This window comes from Cricetulus griseus, chromosome 2 (assembly GCF_003668045.3).
Source record: "Cricetulus griseus strain 17A/GY chromosome 2, alternate assembly CriGri-PICRH-1.0, whole genome shotgun sequence".
Taxonomy (NCBI): Eukaryota; Metazoa; Chordata; class Mammalia; order Rodentia; family Cricetidae; genus Cricetulus; species Cricetulus griseus.
Window position 1 is genome coordinate 402,581,932 of NC_048595.1, and position 20,117 is coordinate 402,602,048.

At 39.7% G+C, this 20,117-nt stretch overlaps 1 protein-coding gene across 2 annotated transcripts in view; it reads left to right on the plus strand.

Annotated features, from left to right (window-relative positions):
- Positions 1-18,667, plus strand: part of LOC100767421 (ankyrin and armadillo repeat-containing protein) — a 62,261-nt gene extending 43,594 nt beyond the window's left edge. For both annotated transcript variants that reach the window (XM_027396829.2, XM_027396830.2), the window contains exons 17-23: positions 1,933-2,055; positions 2,587-2,745; positions 3,392-3,509; positions 5,400-5,509; positions 12,729-12,925; positions 17,055-17,101; positions 18,395-18,667. In XM_027396829.2, coding sequence (XP_027252630.1) covers positions 1,933-2,055; positions 2,587-2,745; positions 3,392-3,509; positions 5,400-5,509; positions 12,729-12,925; positions 17,055-17,101; positions 18,395-18,642 — 1,002 coding nt within the window. In that variant the 3' untranslated portion in view covers positions 18,643-18,667. The remainder of the gene's footprint in view (positions 1-1,932; positions 2,056-2,586; positions 2,746-3,391; positions 3,510-5,399; positions 5,510-12,728; positions 12,926-17,054; positions 17,102-18,394) is intronic.
- The last annotated feature ends 1,450 nt before the right edge of the window (positions 18,668-20,117 follow it).

Below are 20,117 nucleotides of genomic sequence, written 5' to 3' on the forward strand. Positions count from 1 at the left end.
ACCTTTAAATGTTAAATTTCATAGGCTTCTGTCCTGGATGTCAACAGTATGGCTCTCTTGGTGATTCAACTACTTTGGCTTCAGTTACTTTTAGCTTAAGTGAACTTATATGTCTCCCCCCCGCTCCCCCCCCCGGCTGTCTTTTGGTTTTTCGAGACAGGGTTTCTCTGTGACTTTGGAGGTTGTCCTGGAACTAGCTCTTGTAGACCAGGCTGGTCTCAAACTCACAGAGATCTGCCTACCTCTGCCACCCGAGTGCTGGGATTAAAGGCGTGTGCCACCACCGCCCGGTGATAATTCGTATCTTATATTATGCAGGTTTACAAGCACAACAATTTAACTTTTGAAACAAAATTCTAAAAGTTTTAAGCAGAAAATATTGATGTGTAAATATTAATTTCTTCCAATATGACATGAAAGTCTTATGCCCGTACTCTTTGGTTATTTTTCCTTAGTCTTTCATTATGTATTCACAGAAGAACTTGCCACTTCCTCAGTGACTATTTACATTAGGTAGGAATAATGGCAGTGCTTCTCAAGAACAAGGGAACACTTATCAAAATAGCATGGGCTGGCTGTTAGCCAGTGCTTCCAGGGCTGGATTACAAGGAATTACTCTATGGTCTTTGAGAGTTATTCCCTTTTTTTCCCACTAGTAAAATGCGTTTAATATGCCAGCATCAATTCAAACCGTTTTACCAAAGCCACAGAAATTCAGGAATTGTATTGGTAGCTAAGCAGGAAATTATAACACACAAAAAAATACATTTTCATATCATAATTTTCCAGGGGCTCTGTTAGTGATGAGGAATCAGGAAACTATAGAATAAAGTATTGGTGAATAGTAACATTTCCTTTTATAGATATATTATAAAAAGATATATTATAAAAAAGCATAAGTTATTTGGTCTTTCAGGATATGTTAAGAAATAGAAAAATACAGGAGATTAACATGTTAGTGGATAGTAATATTTCCTTTTACAAACACATTATCAGAAAATATATCATAAGATTCTTGGCCTTTTAGGAGACAAAAGGGATTATTTATTGCAAGAATTCAGTGGGGAAATAAAGGGAGGCATAAGTTACAAATCATTTTTGTTTGAATTACAAATAAAATTATATAGACTTTTAAGGTATAAGTATATTTCATCAGACAATGAAGTGACATATAAAATACATTTATATTTCAATGTATTTTCATAGAAAACTTTTATTTTATCCATGTATAATTCAATTTATCTTTCAATGGTGTTAAACTATAACATAAATACTTTCGGTCATTTTCCTGAAAATTAAACTCTATTCAAATTCTTAACATTTTTTATAGAAAGACATAGTATAGCACTTTCTAATACTGCCTGTCAAATCCAGCAATGTACATAGTTTATCTTCTTATTGGAAGAGAGATGCAAGTTAAATTAATCTAAAAACTAGATAAGAAAGACTATTCCTTGATTTTACTTTTACAAAACTTGCTTAAATTTTTAGGCCGTCCCTTACAGTTTGACAGTGTTGAGGTCATTAGCAACTTAAAACAGCCTTTAAACCCAAGCTAGTAAACATTTTAAAATTATGTTTAGATGTGGAAGGGATACAATACATATGTAAGATTTTGATTGTACCTCTGTACGTGTCTTGATGTTTCTAGGACATTCCCCCTCCCGTGCCCTCAGGAGATGTGTGATGATCTCTGGTCACAGAGGATCAGATGGTTGCTTCCTGGCCATTAAAATCTATGAGGGACAGCCCTCCAGAAGCTGGGTTACTCTAACAAAGTAACCAAAGTAGTCAAAGAATTATAGTCAACACATTGTGCTTTAAAACACCTTATAATTATATTTCCACAATCTAGCCTATATAAATATTTATACAGTGACTACATTCTTAGTAATATGTGAGTGAAACATAATTTCTGAAAACCACATTTAGGTTGAAGTGGCATTTTCTTTGGCATGCATCGTCCTAGGGAATGACTCGCTGCAGAAAGAATTACAAGAAAAAGAAGGATTTGTGTATTCTGATGTCCTTTATCTTCTTCACTCAAAAGATAAGGTAGGACCTTTACATACTTCAGCGTGCTTGTCTAGGGGAAATGGTTCCAGGAAAACACAATCAGTTATGATCAAGCATTCTCCATGGCAGCATCCATGCATTATTTATTTAAGAGAATATACAGAGAATATACAAAATCTGTCTTTGTAGGTCATGGGTTTGTAGTGGTGAGATAATATGGCTCCAAATTTTTCATAGTTGCTGTATGTCTTCTGTGATCTGCAAATTTAATGCTTGGTGAAATCTATGTCCTGAATCAAACCTTTCACTTAATTGCATACCCTTCCAATCCCCCACCATATACTTCTTACCCAGAGAGTCCCAAGGCATCAGAAATGCTGGATGGTGAAAATAGCTTTCCCCAAGACAGCTAATAGGAGGCAATTATTTTTCTTTAAAAATTTCTCACAACAATATCATATTTCTCTAATTGATAAAAATGAAATGCATTTTATTAGGCAATAACTCAAAACCCATTGAGTAACAAGTAATGAAGCAAATTAAAATTATTGGTGTTTCTCCTTTTCCTAGGAAATTTGCTTGAGAGCAGGTTATGCACTAACTCTTTTTGCCTTCAACAATCGTTTTCAACAGTACTTAATATTGGAAAATGGAAGGATAACCTTATCTATTTTTGAGCCTTTTCTTCGATCCAAAGTTGAAACAGAGAGGGCAATGGCAGCATTTCAGGTATACAGGGACTAACATTTCATACTGGCAAGTACACTGTCTTAGTGAACATTTCTTTATGGGAGATTCAGAAAAATGATTATAAATTTGTAAAATTCAGTATTCTGCACATTAGCCCCTCTACCTCATGAAAAGCCCATTATTAGGACTTCTTTATTTATATAGAATTTCTCGTTACATCTGATGCCTGCAACAACCCTGGAAGGTCCATAGGCAGGTAGATACTTTAATCACATCATGTTTATAGCAACTGTTTAGAGACACATGGTTGGGTTGAAAACAGGTCTAACTACGGACTGTCAGCTAATGGCATAGCTTCTTTCCACCTGTGGCAGTATTTAGGCTCCTCTGTGTGCTTACTCTTCAGAACTTCTCTGTCCCACAACCTTGTGAAGTATTTCTCTTCAAATTCAAGGTCAAATGCTGCAAGACCCGCAGAGTGAATAATGTGGCCATTGTGGTCATTGCTGTGAGCATTTGGGGGGAAGTACTTTAACTCTTGCTTCCCACCCATCACATATCTCTTATTGGAGCCCACCAAATGTTCCCTTTACCCCCTAAAAAGTGCCCCCAAATCATAAATGATTAAGAGAATATGAGTAGCAAACACTTACTAATTCTGTTTTTTTGTTTTGTTTTCTTTTAGATTATCGTATTAGCTAAAGTCATTATAGACGTGGACCATATTGCTGCGTCTGCAAGAGGTGTTACTATTTTAGTTGACAGTCTGTATTCAGCCCACTTTCCAACTATTGTCTTGACAGGTAAGGAATAGCTAATAAAACAAAACAAAACAAAATAATATAATGGCATCTACACAAAGGAATGTGGATTTGTGCTCAAGACAGATTATAAAAATATTTTAGATTAGAATCTCAACAATACTAAAATATGTCTAATTCCCTGTTGCATAGTTTCAAATTATACTACTTGAAAATACTGAACATGTCTGCATGGAGCAGTGGGCATCAGCACCCACTCTGCATCCTTCATGGAGCAGTGGGGTTCCACCCTGCTTACTGAACAGAAATGTAGTAACTCCCAGCACAGCCCTTTTGCTTTCCGAATTATCATTTCCAACTTCTAATGATTTTCTAGACCATAAAGTATCTAGACCACTTCCAAGAAAAAAATTTACACTCTGATTTTCAGTAGTAGTGGCAGATTTACACTGATATGCTTTGTGTTTCTTTTGAATGTATACACTCTGTTACTATTTAAGAGTTCTTGAAATTTTTTAGATTGATATATAATATTATTATGCATTCTTTGCCTGCAAATATGTATTGCACTGTCTGTGTGCCCTGCCAGAAGGTCAGAAGAGGGTGTTGGATCCACTGGGACTGAAGTTTCAGATGGTTGTGAGCCATCATGTAGGTAGGCACTGGGAATTGGACCAAGGTCTTCTATAAAAACAACAGATTTTCTTAACTGTTGAGACAAGTGAATGCCTTTAATTCCAACTCATTGGAGACAGAGACAGGTGGATCTCTGTGAATTTGAAGCTAATGTGGTCTCCATAGTGAGTTCTAGGACAGCCGGGGTTAAGTTGAGAAACCCTGTCTCAAACAAACAAACAAAAGAAATACAACACAGCAAAGAAAAATGGTTCACTAGTGCTCTTGACACAGTGTTATCTGTATAAGAATATCCACTTCAAGCTTACCCATACTTGTAACAATAGGTGGGGGGATAAATAATATTTAACTGAACTACCACACACAGCTACATAAACAGTTTCAGAATGATAGTTTGTGAATACTAGTAAAATACTAGTAAAAGCTCAAATATGTTAGTAACTTAGCCAGTTGCTTTATGAGAGAAGCACATCTATCTGCTTAGAAAGGAAGATGAGTCACTCAATGAAAACTCTTCTACGCTAGGTAGATGAAAGGGTCTTGGAAGGAAATTTAATAGTAGTGGTTTTAGATTTTGATTCATGATCTCTTTGCTACAAGAGATGCCATATTACATTTGCTTTCCAATATTAATTTTCTTTTTTTTAAAAAAAGAATTTATTTATTTATTTATTATGTATACAACATTCTGCTTCCATGTATATCTGCACACCAGAAGAGGGCACCAGATCTCATAACGGATGGTTGTGAGCCATCATGTGGTTGCTGGGAATTGAACTCAGGACCTCTGGAAGAGTAGTCAGTGCTCTTAACCTCTGAGCCATCTCTCCAGCCCCCAATATTAATTTTCTTCATATGAAAAGAAATGCATATCATGGACAGACATAAACCGGGGGAAACACTTATACATGTAAAATAAACACATTTTATAAAAGCTTAAAAAATAAAACCAGTGAATATATTTCTGAAGTTTGGAAAACAGAAAGCTTCCAACTTGAACTCATGATCCTCCTACCTCTACCTCCTTCAGCAAATCCTACCAGTGTGCGCCACCATAACCAGCACTTCCAACTTTAAAAACGGGTACAGAAATAGACCTGTGTAAGTTTTAGTATGTGTGACAGAAATTCCATCAACTACATGAACAATTATTCCACATGTACGTGTGCATGTTTCTTTTTTTCTTGCTTCTTCATTTAACAGAGAGGTTCTGTAGCTCAGAATTTTAAAAATCCTGTGCACAAGTGAAAAAGCAACATATGATAATATAAGGGCTTTTCTTTGTTTTAATTCTAGGTAACTTAATAGCTAGTCTGGCTCACTGTAGAGTTGGTATTCCAGACGCTTTTACGACACTAGGAGCAATCCGTCGGTTATGCTACCACCTGTACTCAGGAAGAGAAGAGGTAAAAACAAAAGGCTAATTGTAAAATTTAATGTGCTATGAATAATAAAATTTGCTTCTCTCATACAAGGGGATACTTTTTCCTTGAGATAGAACATAATTCATAATAATTCAAAAATAGTTGAACTTTCCAGTGTCAAACACGTCATATCTGACACCTACAATTCTGATTTCTCATGAAAATCATACTTTTTAAATTTATTCTCTCATATATTACATCCTGACCACAATTTCCCTCCCTACTCTCCTCCCAGTCCCTCTCTCCCCATCTGCTACTCCTCCATTTCCCTCTAGAAAAGGACAGCCCTCCCAGGGATGTCAACTGAACATGGCATATCAAGATATAATAAGACTAGGCACACACCCCTCAAATTAAGACTGGACAGTGTTGATTTCAACCATGTCTCTATTATTCTATTTTATCAATAAAGACTTGAGAGCCAAATGCAGGGGTGAAAACCTGCTAGCTGAGAGAGGCAGAGAAAGCACCCAGTTGCTTCCTCCTCCACTGTTGTCATTCCAGAAAAAGAGCTTTCTCCTACCCATCTCAAACAAAACTCCAACCTGATACTCCGCCCCATCTACTGCCCGTGTCTCTCTTTGTTCTCCTGACTCCTTCTTTTTTTTAAATTTATTTATTAGTTCTAGTTAGGGAACAAGTTTGTTTCACATGTAAGTCCCTTCTCCCCCTCCTTCCCCTCACCCCCATCCCTCCTCCCCACCCCAACCTACCCCCACCCCATCCACCCACCACTCCCCAGGCAGGGTAGGGCCCTCAATGGGGGCTCTGCAAAGTCCACCAAATCTTCCTGTGCTGGTCCTGGGCCCTTCCCCATGTGTCCAGGGCCAGAGTGTATCCCTTCACATGGGATGGGCTCTCAAAGTCCCTTCTTGCACCAGGGAAAAATACTAATCCACCACCAGAGGCTCCCTGGAGTGCATAGGCCTCCTTATTGACATCCACATTCAGGGGTCTGGATCATTCTTGTACTGGCCTCCCTGACAGCATCTGGGGTCGATGTGCTCTCCCTTGTTCAGGCCAACTGTTTCTTTGGGTTTCTCCAACCTGGTACAGACCCCTTTAATCTTCATTCCTCCCTCTCTTCAACTAAATTCCCGATTTCAGCTCAGTGTATATCTCTGGATATCTGTCTCTGCTTCCATCAGCCACTGGATGAGGGCTCTAGGATGGCATAAAGAGAAGTCATCAATCTCATTTTAGGGGAAGGGCTTTTAGGTTATCCTCTCCACCATTGCCTGGATTGTCAGATCGTGTCATCCTTGTAGGTCTCTGGAGATCTCCCTGGTTCCAGATCTCTTCTTGGACCTATAGTGGTTCCCTCTGATATGATATCTCTCATCCTGCTCTCTCTCCTCTATTCTTCCCCCAACTCAATATTTCTGCTTCTCCATTTCCTCTCCTCTACTCCTCTTCTCTTGGTCGTATTGTAGCAGCTCCCTCTCCCCTACCCTCATGTTCCCAATTAGCTCAGGAGTTCATGCCACTTCCCATTCCTGGGGACCATTTATCCCTTAGAGTCCTTCATGTTTCCTAGTTTCTTTGGTGAAGAGGATTATAGGCTGGTAATCCTTTGCTCTATGTCTAGAATTCATATATGAGTGAGTACATACCATGTTTGTCTTTTTGTGACTGTGTTACCTCACTCAAGATGGTTTCTTCTAGTTCCATCCATTTGCCTGCGAATTTCAAGATTCCATTGCCTTTTTTCTACTGAGTAGTACTCCATTGTATAAATGTACCACATTTTCTCAATGTGGTATATTGCATTTCTTTGTTTTAATTCTAGGTAACTTAATAGCTAGTCTGGCTCACTGTAGAGTTGGTATTCCAGACGCTTTTACGACACTAGGAGCAATCCGTCGGTTATGCTACCACCTGTACTCAGGAAGAGAAGAGGTAAAAACAAAAGGCTCCCAAATGCAATATACACCAAACCAATAGCCAACATCAAACTAAATGGAGAGAAACTCAAAGCATTTCCTTTAAAATCAGGAACAAGACTTGGCTGTCCACTCTCTTGATATCTCTTCAATATTGTACTTGAAGTTCTGGCTAGAGCAATAAGACAAGAAAAGGGGATCAAAGGGATACAAATTGGAAAGGAAGAAGTCAAATTTTCACTATTTGCAGACGACATGATAGTCTACATTAGTGACCCAAAAAAACTCTACCAGGGAACTCCTACAGCTGATAAGCACTTTCAACAAGGTAGCAGGATACAAATTTAACTAAAAAAAATCAGTAGCCCTACTATATATAAATGATAAATCCAATGAGAAAGAAAGCAGGGAAACATCACCTTTCACAATATCTACAAGCAACATAAAATATCTTGGGGTAACACTAACAAAAAAAGTGAAAGACCTATACAATAAGAACTTTGAGACTTTAAAGAAAGAAATTAAAGAAGATACCAGAAAATGGAAAGATCCCCCATGCTCTTGGATAGGTAGAATTAACATAGTAAAAATGGCAATCCTGCCAAAAGCAATCTACAGATTCAATGCAATCCCCATCAAAATCCCAACACAGTTTTTCACAGACATTGAAAGAACAATACTCAACTTTATATGGAAAAATAAAAAACCCAGGATAGCCAAAACAACTCTTTACAATAAAGGATCTTCTGGAGGCATCACCATCCCTGACTTCAAGCTCTACTATAGAGCCATAGTTCTGAAAACAGCTTGGTATTGGCACAAAAATAGACAGACCAATGGAATCGAATTGAAAACCCTGATATTAACCCATGCACCTACGAATACCTTATTTTTGACAAAGGTGCTAAATCTATACAATGGAAAAAAGATAGCATCTTCAACAAATGGTGCTGGTACAATTAGATTCGGACATGCAGAAAATTGCAGATAGATCCATACCTGTCACCATGCACAAAACTTAAGTGCAAATGGATCAAAGATCTCACCATAAATCCAGCCACACTGAATCTTCTAGAAGAGAAAGTGGGAATTACCCTTGAACAAATTGGCACAGGAGACTGCTTCCTGAACATTACACCAGTAGCACAGACATTGAGGTCTGCAATTAATAAATGGGACCTCCTGAAACTGAGAAGCTTCTGCAAGGCAAAGGAAACAGTCAGTAGGACAAAACGACCACCCACAGAATGGGAAAAGATCTTCACCGATCCCACATCTGACAGAGGACTGATTTCCAAAATATATAAGGAGCTCAAGAAGCTAGCCACCAAAACACCAAACAATGAAATTAAAAAGTGGGGTGCAGAACTAAATAGAGAATTCTCAACAGAGGAATCTGAAATGGCTGAAAGACACTTAAGAAAGTGCTCAAAATCATTGGCCATCAGAGAAATGCAACTCAAAACAACTCTGAGATACCACCTCACACCTGTCAGAATGGCTAAAATCAAAAATACCAATGACAATCTATGCTGGAGAGGATGTGGAGAAAAAGGAACACTCCTCCATTGCTGGTGGGAGTGCGAACTTATAAGACCACTCTGGAAATCAGTATGGTGATTGCTCAGAAAAATGGGAATCAGTCTACCTCAAGATCTAGCCATTCCTCTCTTGAGTATATACCCAAATAGTGCACGTTCATACAACAAGAACATATGTTCAACCATGTTCATAGCAGCATTGTTTGTAATAGCCAGAACCTGGAAGCAACCTAGATGCCCCTCAACTGAAGAATGGATAGAGAAAATGTCCTGACTCCCTCTTAATCTCTATGGTTATTTCCTCTCAACTGGTTGCTTGCTCTGCCTCTCAATCTAAAGTTGATTTTATTTCATCCTTTTTACAATATTCAAGCAGAAAGCTCTTAGATTAAAGGTATGTGCTAGGGTTGAGCCACACCACAGCTAGAAGCAGGGTTTTCCAGTAAATAATGCAACTTTAGGATCTAAAGTGTGACCAAATACCCTGAGACGGGATGAGGCAACCCAATGGGAGGAAAAGAGTCCCAAAGACAGGCAACAGAGTCAGAGACATCCCCCACTCCCACTGTTAGGAGTTCCACAAGAAAACCAAGCCACAACTGTAACATATGTGCAGAGGGCGTAGGCCAGTCCCATGTAGGCTTCCTGATTGTTGGTTCAGTCTCTGTGAGACCCTATGCACTCAGGTTGGTTGATTCTCTGAGTTTTCTTGTGATGTCCTTGACCCCTCTGGCTCTAACAATCCTCCCTGCCCCCTTCCACAGGATTCCTTGAGCTCTACCTAATGTTTGGCTGTGGGCCTGCATCTGCTCCCTTAAGTTGCTGGATGGAGCCTCTCTGGTGGCAACTCCTATCTATGAGTATAGCAGAGTATCACTAGGAATCATTTCATTGACCTTTTTTTTCTGGTCAGCATACATTTATTTGAACTCTGACTTCTAAACATAATTTCACAAAAGCAGTAAACAACTATAATTGAAGATTTTGCAACTATGGAGAGATGGTTAAGAGCATGTACTGCTCTTGCTGAGGACCCGTTTGGCTCCCAGCACCCATACTTAATGGCTCACAACTGCCTGTAATGCCACTTCCAAGGGATCCAATTCATGGGAATGGACACACACACACACCTTTTAAAAACTTACAGAAGTCAGCATGGAAAAGGATGTGTGCCTCTGAGCAAAGCTGTATGGATACTTGCACACATCCTTCCTGCTCAGTCTCCTCACAGCAGGGAGAAGGGAAAGAATAAGACACACTTTTATATCATTCCTATTAAGATGCTTAAAAAAGTATAAATCCAATAACTATTCAAATTCATATCTGAGCTAAAACAAAACTGCAAAATGAATTGCTTTAATTCTAAAATCAAGCTTTAATCTATTGAACTATTGGGGTCTTGCCCCAGCCGGGTTCAGGTCCTGAGATGGGGAAGGGGCATCTGTGCAAAGAAAAGTGTAAGCACCAGATGAGTTTCACACAAGTAGCCGCCCCAAAGAGCTCCAGCCATCTTGATGTATACTTAAAACAAGCATGTCTTTCCCAACTTTTAAATCAAAACAACTTTTACACAAAAAAAAAAATGACACGCAGTATTTTGCTAGCTTAGCCAAATATCCAGCCAGGCACACCCTGTCCTTCCAAAGCAGAAAGTTGATAGACATAGGCATACATTCTTAAGAACAACAGTATCATTCAAAACTTAAAGCATGTTTACAGAAATAGGGGTGAATTGCCATAAGCTTCTTGCATACAGTTAAATTGTATTTCTCTAACTATTCCCTTGTCCTACAAAAGTGTCCTACATGCCTCAAGCCTCTTTATAAAGGGTGAAGTTTGATAAGATATTCTTTTTCCATCATGCCCCACCATTCTTAATGTTTCTTCCCAGAATGTCCTCTGTGCTGCTTCCTTATATGTGCCCATTAACTTTCATTGCCTCTGAGCATGTCAGCATTGAACCAGAGAGGCCTCCAGGGTCTGAGACACCTCCAGACAGCTGGTGTTTCCAGATAAAAAAAACCTGAGAAGCATCAGTTCCCAGAGAATTTTTAGGGGAAAATATTTGAGAAAAGAAATGGTCTTTCTCAGCCGGGCAGTTGGTGGTGCATGCCTTTAATCCCAGCACTCAGGAGGCAGAGGCAGGTGGATCCCTGTGAGTTCGAGGCCAGCCTGGTCTACAGAACGAGTGACAGGATAGGCTCCAAAGCTACACAGAGAAACTGTGTCTCAAAAAACCAAAAGAAGAGGAAGAGGAAGAGGAAGAAGGAGGAGGAGAAGGAGAGGAGGAGGAGGAGGAGAGGAGGAGGAGGAGGAGGAGGAGGAGGAGGAAAGAAAGAAAGAAAGAAAGAAAGAAAGAAAGAAAGAAAGAAAGAAAGAAAGAAAGAAAGAAAGAAAGGGAAGTAAGAAATGGTCTTTCTGGGAATGGTTACATCTGTCTCAAGTGTGACTGACAAATGAAACCAAAACCTCCAAGAGAATCATCAACATTATGAGAGAGAACAGAGAGCTTGCAGGTCATGTGGTCCCCGCAGGAGTTTGTGCTGTCCTGAGGTACACTGGTCCTTGCTGAGTGAGAGACTGTCTCCACCGGCTTTTTCCTGAAGAGACCCATTGGACAAACATTCATATGCTGATCTGAAACTAAGCCATGCAACTCCCTACACAAAACCTCATGTCATAGTTTATGGCAGTAATCTCAGGACTCATGAGGCAGTCTGGGTCACACAGAGACTTAGAATGTGCCCTATCAAAGGATGAGAGTCAGATGTGTGAAGGGCACCATATTATAAGAACAAAGCATAATAAAATGGATGTATGAAGGTGCCATAATGAATGCCATTTTTAATAATGATTGTGTCTGTGTAGGTTTGTGCATATGAATTCAAGTGCCTGTGGAGGCCAGAGGAGGGTGTTGGATTCCCTGGACTTGGAGTTCCAGGTGGCTGCCTGGGGTTGTCCTGGGACCTGAAACTCAAGTTCAACAGACACTTTCTTAAGAAGTAGCTAATTAGAACTCTGGTCTAGATAATTTTTATTAGTTTTCTTGAGAAAACCATACCAAGTATTTCCATCATGTTCACCTCTTCTCCTCTCCAACTTTTCCTTTACCCATCCCCACTCTCTTACCCACACAACTCTGAGTCCTTTTTAAAAGCCCATCAAGACCAATTTGTGGTGCTCAAGATCCTTAATATCTGGTCTTCCACTGGAGTATGGTTGACTTACTAGTGGCTATACTCTTAAGAGAAAGCTGTCTCCCTGTACCCCAGCAGCTTACAATTAGCAATAGCTCCGTGTCTGTGGATAGGACTGTGTGCTCAACTCCCATTTACATACTGGGATTTGGTCTGGGTTGGGCTTGCACAGATTTTGTGCATGCTATTGAAACTACTCAGTGTTTCTATGTGGAGCTGCTTTGCTGTGTGCAGAAGGCACTGTTTCCTATAGTCACTCTCCAGCACTTCTGCAATTATCCCTGAGTCTTCAGAGCCCATTGCTTAAAAAGTTCCTTCTTTTAAAGTTGTGATGAACCTGTTTTGAAAGAGACATTCTACATGTGCTGCCTACATGATGCATTCAACCCATCCAGTTATTAAAATTTCAAGATGAATGCTGAAACTTGAACCCAAAATAATGTTCAAAAAGTGTTATCTGAATATATTTAGCTCTGGTAAATTGTGTCATTTAAAATGGTCAAAATAGCAAATTTTATGTCAGTTGTTTTATCATAATAAAATATTAGGAAAACATGTCAAAAGTTTGTTCTTCTTTCAGGTCCGCACAGCATGTTCCTGCGCCCTTGGCTACCTGACTTACAATGCATACGCTTTTCGGATCCTGCTATCGGAGTGCAGGAACAAACCTAATCAATTCCTGCGTATAACAAACAACATCAGCAGAGATGCCAAGATTAACCCCGCCTTCCTAAAGGAGTTCCAAATGCAGCAACATGTGGGACTTCCATCCTTAAGGTATTGTGCCTTTATAAGAAATGGCAGTAGTGAGGTTATTAGTACATGTAAAATGCCCCTTGACTTGCCTCTGTATGTTGGTATAAACTTAACCTTGAATGTTTGTTGACAAAGCCTGTTTTTATTGACTTTTGAATGCCAAGTGTCTTCTGTTTTGGGTTTATCTTTGCATCAAAATACATAGCAGCAGGTTTTTGTTTAAAGCTTGGTGTTAAGTGCAAAGTATCTTTCCCCACTGTAAGTGCATTATTCCACCAAGGAAAAAAACAGTAAAATTTACTTCATTTCTTCCTGGAAACAGCTGGAGCTATGTAAAAGTTGGTTGATTTATTCTTCTGTGTGTAAGCCCATCTAGGACCAGGAAAGATCTGATTTGCTATAATTGTTTCTGAAATAGGAGGTCCTGTTTCAAAGTTAGCTTGAAAACGAGGAAGGAGTAGGTTCCTTCAGAAAAACAATCCCAGAATTCCTGATAACTGTCAGTCTGAGTTTGGTTTTGTGTTTTGTTTCGTTTGCTTGTTTGTTTGTTTTTCTTGTTTTTCAAAGTAGTTCAGATAGAGGTAAAGTCTCAGTTGAGTTTCAGAGCCCTGTGCCCTCCTGGGAGACTCACTAGTGAGCAGCTGTTGGGCACACTGCTATGGAGTCAAAATGGAAGGTGTTGCCTAGTGCCTGGGAGAGTGAGCTGTGAAGCTGAGTTGGTCCTGAATTCCAGAAACAGAAAAAAGAAAAGAAAAAGAAAACAGAAAAAAAAAACAGACTCTCCCTGTAAATTTATCAAAATAAATAAATAAATGAACTACTGGTTAGGCTTGGTGGAACTTACTTACAATTATGGCGCTGAGGAGGAAACAAGGCAGCCCCCAGAGACAGCTGACCAGTCAGTTCTACTGACCAGGCCAGTGAGACACAAACACTCTGTCACATGCACATATACACACTTACATACAACTCTTATACTCATACACTGTCTCTCTCTCACACACTCGCTCTCTCTCATACACATATACACTCTCACACACATACACACACACAACTGTCATGCAGTCTCACACACATACTCTCTCTCTCTCTCTCTCTCTCTCACACACACACACACACACACACACTCACACCACTTAGGAAGTTCCTCCTTCCTCTGTCAGGTGGAGGAGTTCAGAAGGACTCATGAGCATAGCAAAAATTACTGAGGTCAGAGACCCTAGAGAAATGGGCCACAGTTGATGCTACCACTCAGATGTGGAAAACGTGATGACACTGGACCCATATTTTCTTGAAAAGAAGTGCTTAGAAATCCAAGCAGCATATAGGCAGAGTCCTGGTACAGGAGCCATGAGAAGCAGCAGCCTGGTCTGCTGTGCAGTTCAACAAAGCCCCCAGCAACAGTGAAGCACAGGTGTGTACATCACTCTCAAGCCTAATCCTAGCAACACCCCCGTTCCTGAAGGCCAATTCTAAAGAGTGGCAAACCAGTCCTGTTGATGCACAGTGAAGGAAGAAATGCTCAGGAAGCAGATGATGGAGAGGTGGATGAACAGAGGCCGTCTGGAACTTCAGGAGCAATGGCTTTCCGTTAGCCTTCTGTGGCGATGAAGCACCCATAGTCAGTAGATCCAGATCTAGTTTGGAAGTATGGGGCTTTCTGTGAATGTTGAGCCTACAGAAATGAGAAGCAGCGACAGAACACTGCACTCACAAAGAACATTCCCTAAACTACCTTCTTGTGTATAGGGGTCATGAAATACATATTTGTTCTGGAATAGTCAAAATTCCCCAAAATATACACCAAGTAGATGTACAAAAATTGCCAGTCTGTGTGGATGAATGTGCTTTAAACTCAAGCATGAAAAGAGGCATAGGTGGCCCAGAGCCATGCAGTAGGTAGTCACTGTCCTTCCACTCACCAGGAACCAGCATATCTTTTCAGCTGCCTTTCCAACGTCTCTCCCAGAACTAATGCATGTCATGATGGGCCCCAGAGAAAATGCCAGTACCATGCCTCCTCCTCTTCCTGGAAGGATGGACACATTGATTGTATTTATGGTTACCCACTTATTTTTGTCTCCCAGCAGAGATTCTAATATAGCCAGACTTACTGTTTTCTCTATTAGTGTCAGGGTCCCATTGCCCTTTTGTCACCACTGATTTTTATTGAGAGGACACTTCAATACTCTGCACCTTCAGCTGAGAGAAAAATTGGGATCAGAGGGCTACTAATAATAGCAGACACGCCAAAATTTGTCAACATACTCTCTAACCTAATCAAGGTGAGGACACATAGCCCCTCCCAAGTCAGTCATCCTTCCCGATCACAGGGCACCACCCTCTCTCTGTTTGCTTTGGATATAATGCTTTGCTACGTTGTCCAGCTCCAACCTTGCCCCCCTTCCTCTGCCTCTTCAGTAGCTGGGACTAGAAATGCATAATTATTTGTCCAATTCAAAACTTGTTTTAATCCCAATTTAGTTACAGAACTGTGGTTGTGGACAGAACAACCACATTTTAGGGATCCTGGGTAGACAAGCTTACTTCAATTTTTGAAGTTTGCAGTGGGGGTGGGGACTGATAAATTCTATGCATGACTCAGGAATCTCTTCTTTATTATATTTGAAGAGATCTGAACTAATTAGGAAAGCCCAAACAATCTTCACTGCCAATGGAATTCCTACACTTTTGACCCAAGGCTAAGCAAGCTTCTTGGAAGGAAACAAGTCTAAAATGATACTGTGGCTGAAGTTTTTAGTGTCTGTCGAGCATTTTGCTCAGATGATCTTGTCTCAGTGTTATAGTTTCATTATAACCTAAGACTTTAACATAGGGAGTGAAAAGTCTTACTGTGGACTATATTCTCTGCTTCCATACAAAAAGATGAATCATGAATCTTTCCAAGCAGGAAAACACTCATGTAAGAGCTTCAAAAGATATATTATTATTCTGATACAAGATGGGAATAAGACCCAAAAGTATACTATGGTTATATGAATCAATTTTAAGCATAGAAAAACATAAGTCTGTTTCAAGAATCCTTTGAAAACTAAAAACCCAAAATAAATTGTGTAACTATAAAACACAATCTGAACTTTAATTCTAATAATTTATTAAATTCATTTCATTGTTTCATACCTTTAATTTAGTACAAATGATTTGTGCTTTGTACATTACCAGCACTCAGTGGGAAATGGAAAGTGTGCTCCTATTCAATTTTGTTTCCTTCAAAGTCCAGTTTGAGTCCCTTATTTCCATTAGTTGAAACATAATTAATATTCCATTTTAGGTGTACTTAATGTTGGAAATGAGTAAACAAGTGATCAAATGTAAGGTAGCATGCAGGTAATTTTATACACGTATGACAGAGACCATTAGGTCTCTGAACATGGTACCTAGAATCTTTTTTTATTCATGGTTTTCTGAGTATACTGTGTTGTAACAATAAGTCTTTCCGCCAAGCTGCCTGAGCCCTGCTGCCACGTGGCCACCCACGTTTTGCCCAACGCCACATTATGGTCCCAAGTAAAACACAGAGACTTCTATTAGGTACAAATGCTGCTTGGCCAATGACTAGGATTTCTCATCTGCTAGCTCAGTCTTAATTATCATAAATCTATATATTTTATAAGACTTATTGGATGCCAGGGGAAGCATCCTATCTTCCCGGGCTCACATGGTGACTCTGTGCTTTCTCCTACCTTTCCCAGAATCCTCCTTGACTTCTAGTCACACCTATCTTGTTTTCCTATTGGCCTACAGTACTTTATCAACAAATTAGACAATCATATACCCAGAAGGACCTCCCCCATCATCTCTTCTTTTCTGTCTAAATAAAAAGAAGGGTAACTTATATTTTATAATAACTGAAGAAAACTATAACCATAACTATTTGTCTTCAACTCCATCAAAGACAATAGAAGGATAATATATAAGCTCTAGAACTGACAGAGACATCTTGTTGCCTGGACAGTCACCCCTCTGTTGCTCTGTAACGTTGGGACATCCATGTTCAGCCTGTAGGCCTCAGTGTGTCTGGCACACTTCTCCATTTCAGAAGAAACCCTTCAGTACTGTCTTGCTTTGTAAGAAAGGACCTCCCCCTTCACTGTGTCTTCATTTAATATTTGATTTTTTTCCCTTTTAGCCTGGAAAAGAATGGAGGACCATCTGTAATTCCTGTCTTTAAAAAAGGTAATAATTTTTCTTTTATTTCTTTAATGCCTGCTAGTCCTAGCAGTCTGTAATTCTGCCTTAGGCTTTCTTTTGCTGTGATAAAGCAAACACCATGACCAAAGGCAACTTAGAATGAAAGGATGTATTTCATCTTACATCTTGCAGCCAGTCATCCAGGGAAATCAGCGCAGCAACTCAAGGCAGGAACTGATGCAGAGGCCATAGATAAAAGCCAATTTCTGGCTTATTCAAGTTTCCTTTTTTACATACCTCAGGACCACCTAGCCAGGGCGAGGCAGCATCAGCCACATTGGGCAGAACCCTCCCACATAAATGAAGAAAATACCCACAGGTTTGCCTACAGTCCAGTGTTATAGAAGCATTTTCTCAGTTATGTCTAGGTTTGCATCAAGATAACATACCAACCAACACATCCAATCTTTAAAAATTCAACATGTGGAGACAACCCTCCAGAAAGCATCTGATTTATAATTCAACACACAGAAGACGCCTTCCCCTTATAAGCCTGTATTAATCATTTAAGGTCTTCCCTACTATCATGTACCAAAGATTTCTCTGGCAGGATGGAGCAGTGGGTAAGAACACTTGCCAACAAGCCTAATGGCCTGAATTCGCTCCTCAGAACCTAGATGGTAGGAGAGCACTCCATGCCAATGGAGATGCAGTTGCAGGAGGTTGTGCACTGCCTATGTGTGCTGGGGACAGAGCATGGGCTCTGCAATAGCACTGCATGCTATTAACTGTTGAGCCACCTATCCAAGACCTCATTAGGTATTAAACAGAGAAAGAACAAAAATGACTTACTTTCATGCACATGCTTAAATAGCCAAGCTTAGAAAGGGCCAATGACAGAGAATGCTGTCCTATAATAAACATCTGTGACATAACCAGTCAGAAAGAGAGCAGGAAAATAAACAGGAATGCAGGACTGGAGGATGGCCCAGTGGATAAGAGCAAATGCTGCTCCTCTTCAAGACCCAAATTTAGTTCACAGCATCCATGTGCAGCTAGCTCAACAGCCACCTGTAACTCCAGCTCTGAGGAATGTGACACCCTCTTCTGGCCTCAGTGGGCACCCACACATTGCATACATCCACGCACACACATATGCATGTGCGCACACACGCATACACAAAATAAAATTTCCTTAAAAAGAGAGAAAAGGAACATTTATCCAGGAGTATCTACAGAAAATTGGTACACGTTTTAGTCAAGCAAAGAAAATAAGTAATTATATTATACTTAAGGCCCTTGATTTGAGAGACATTTAACTTGGCCTCTTATTTCCAGGGAAAGAACACCGAAGAAAAGCAAGACCTAAAATCCAACCAAAAGATTCTCTGACTTTAATACCTCCTGTAACTAACCTCAAGGGGCTCTTCAGAACAGCAAAAAAGACCAACGTTTCCCATAACACTTTCTCTTTTTCATCTGGAATTTCATCCGATATCATAACTGTATCAAGACCAAGAATAGTGTATTTGAACATGCTTGGGAAACATGAGCAAAAATCCAGCCCAGAGCTCTCAGAAAGCTAATAATTTAAAAAAAAATCATTTGAACATGAAATGATTCTTGAGTGGTCTTTCAGGGGATGGAGTCTGTGTTGTTTGAATGGAGGTTCTTTAATACTGAACAGATCTCTCCAGTGTTTCACATGAAATTTAACATCAGGTTAGAGTTATTGATTCAAAAAATAAGTAGAATTTCTGTATATAATGCCTGCACTTATACCTATAGGATTTATCAACTGTCATGAGTATATGTATGTGTGTGTGTGTGTGTGTGTGTGTGTGTGTGTGTGTGTGTATGTGTATCTATATGTCTCAAGGGATAGAAACATTTTTGAGTTGGTATGCTGAGCTAAAGAATTCACGGCCTATGAAGCCTGAAATGTATAATGTCTAAATACTCAGTGTAACATCTGTAATCACTGCCCATGTGGCACATAAGGGACTATGATTAGATGTGTGGCCACTAGAGTTGTCCCATTATCAACACAAAGTGCCTACACTCTGCATCTGGAAAGAACATTCTTTTGGCTGAGAACTATATGAGGCCTTTGGTCAAAGGTTCCATATAGCCGGGCGTTGGTGGCGCACGCCTTTAATCCCAGCACTCGGGAGACAGAGGCAGGCGGATCTCTGTGAGTTCAAGGCCAGCCTGGTCTACAAGAGCTAGTTCCAGGACAGGCTCCAAAGCCACAGAGAAACCCTGTCTCGAAAAACCAAAAAAAAAAAAAAAAAAAAAAAAAAAAAAAAAAATGGGTGCAAGCTTTATCAACTGCTCTGAATTGCTAATTTCTGGTGGATTATAATATAGGAAATGTAGAGGAAAATATATGTTTAATATTAGAAAGAAATGAATCAGCTAGGTGGTGGTGGTGCACACCTTTGATCCCAGCACTTGGGAGGTAGAGGCAGGCGTGAGATAGAAGCCAGCCTGATCTACAAAGTGAGAGTTCCAGGACAGCCAAAGCTACATGGAGATACCCTGTCTTTAAAAGACAAAAAAAAAAAAGTGAATCAAATGACAAGATACTGTCACTCTCTCGATGTCATTAGGGTCACTCCTGAAGTTATTAAGTCTCTGAACATGAGGGACCTCCAGGAGGGCTCAAGATATTTTACATACAACCATAGGTACTTCCTGAGAAACTTAGCTTAACCAAACTATCCTACCATCCTGGCAACTTACAATATTTTTCCTGAAGAATCACTGTCAACCTTTTTTAAAAAATATTTATTTTGGTGAAAATAATTTTAATACAATAGTCTAATCATCGTTTCCCCTCTCTCCACTCCTCCCAGATCTTCCCAACCCACTCACCTGCACACTCTTTCTTTTCTCTTTAGAAAACAGATAGGCAAATAACAACAAAAACTCCAAATAAATCAGAATTTTTTAAAAAAAAACACCACACACAAACCCCATAAAAATACAAAATTGGAACCTCAATATACAAGCAAAAGACAGTAACAAACAAACAAAAACTGCCCAAACAAAGCAACAT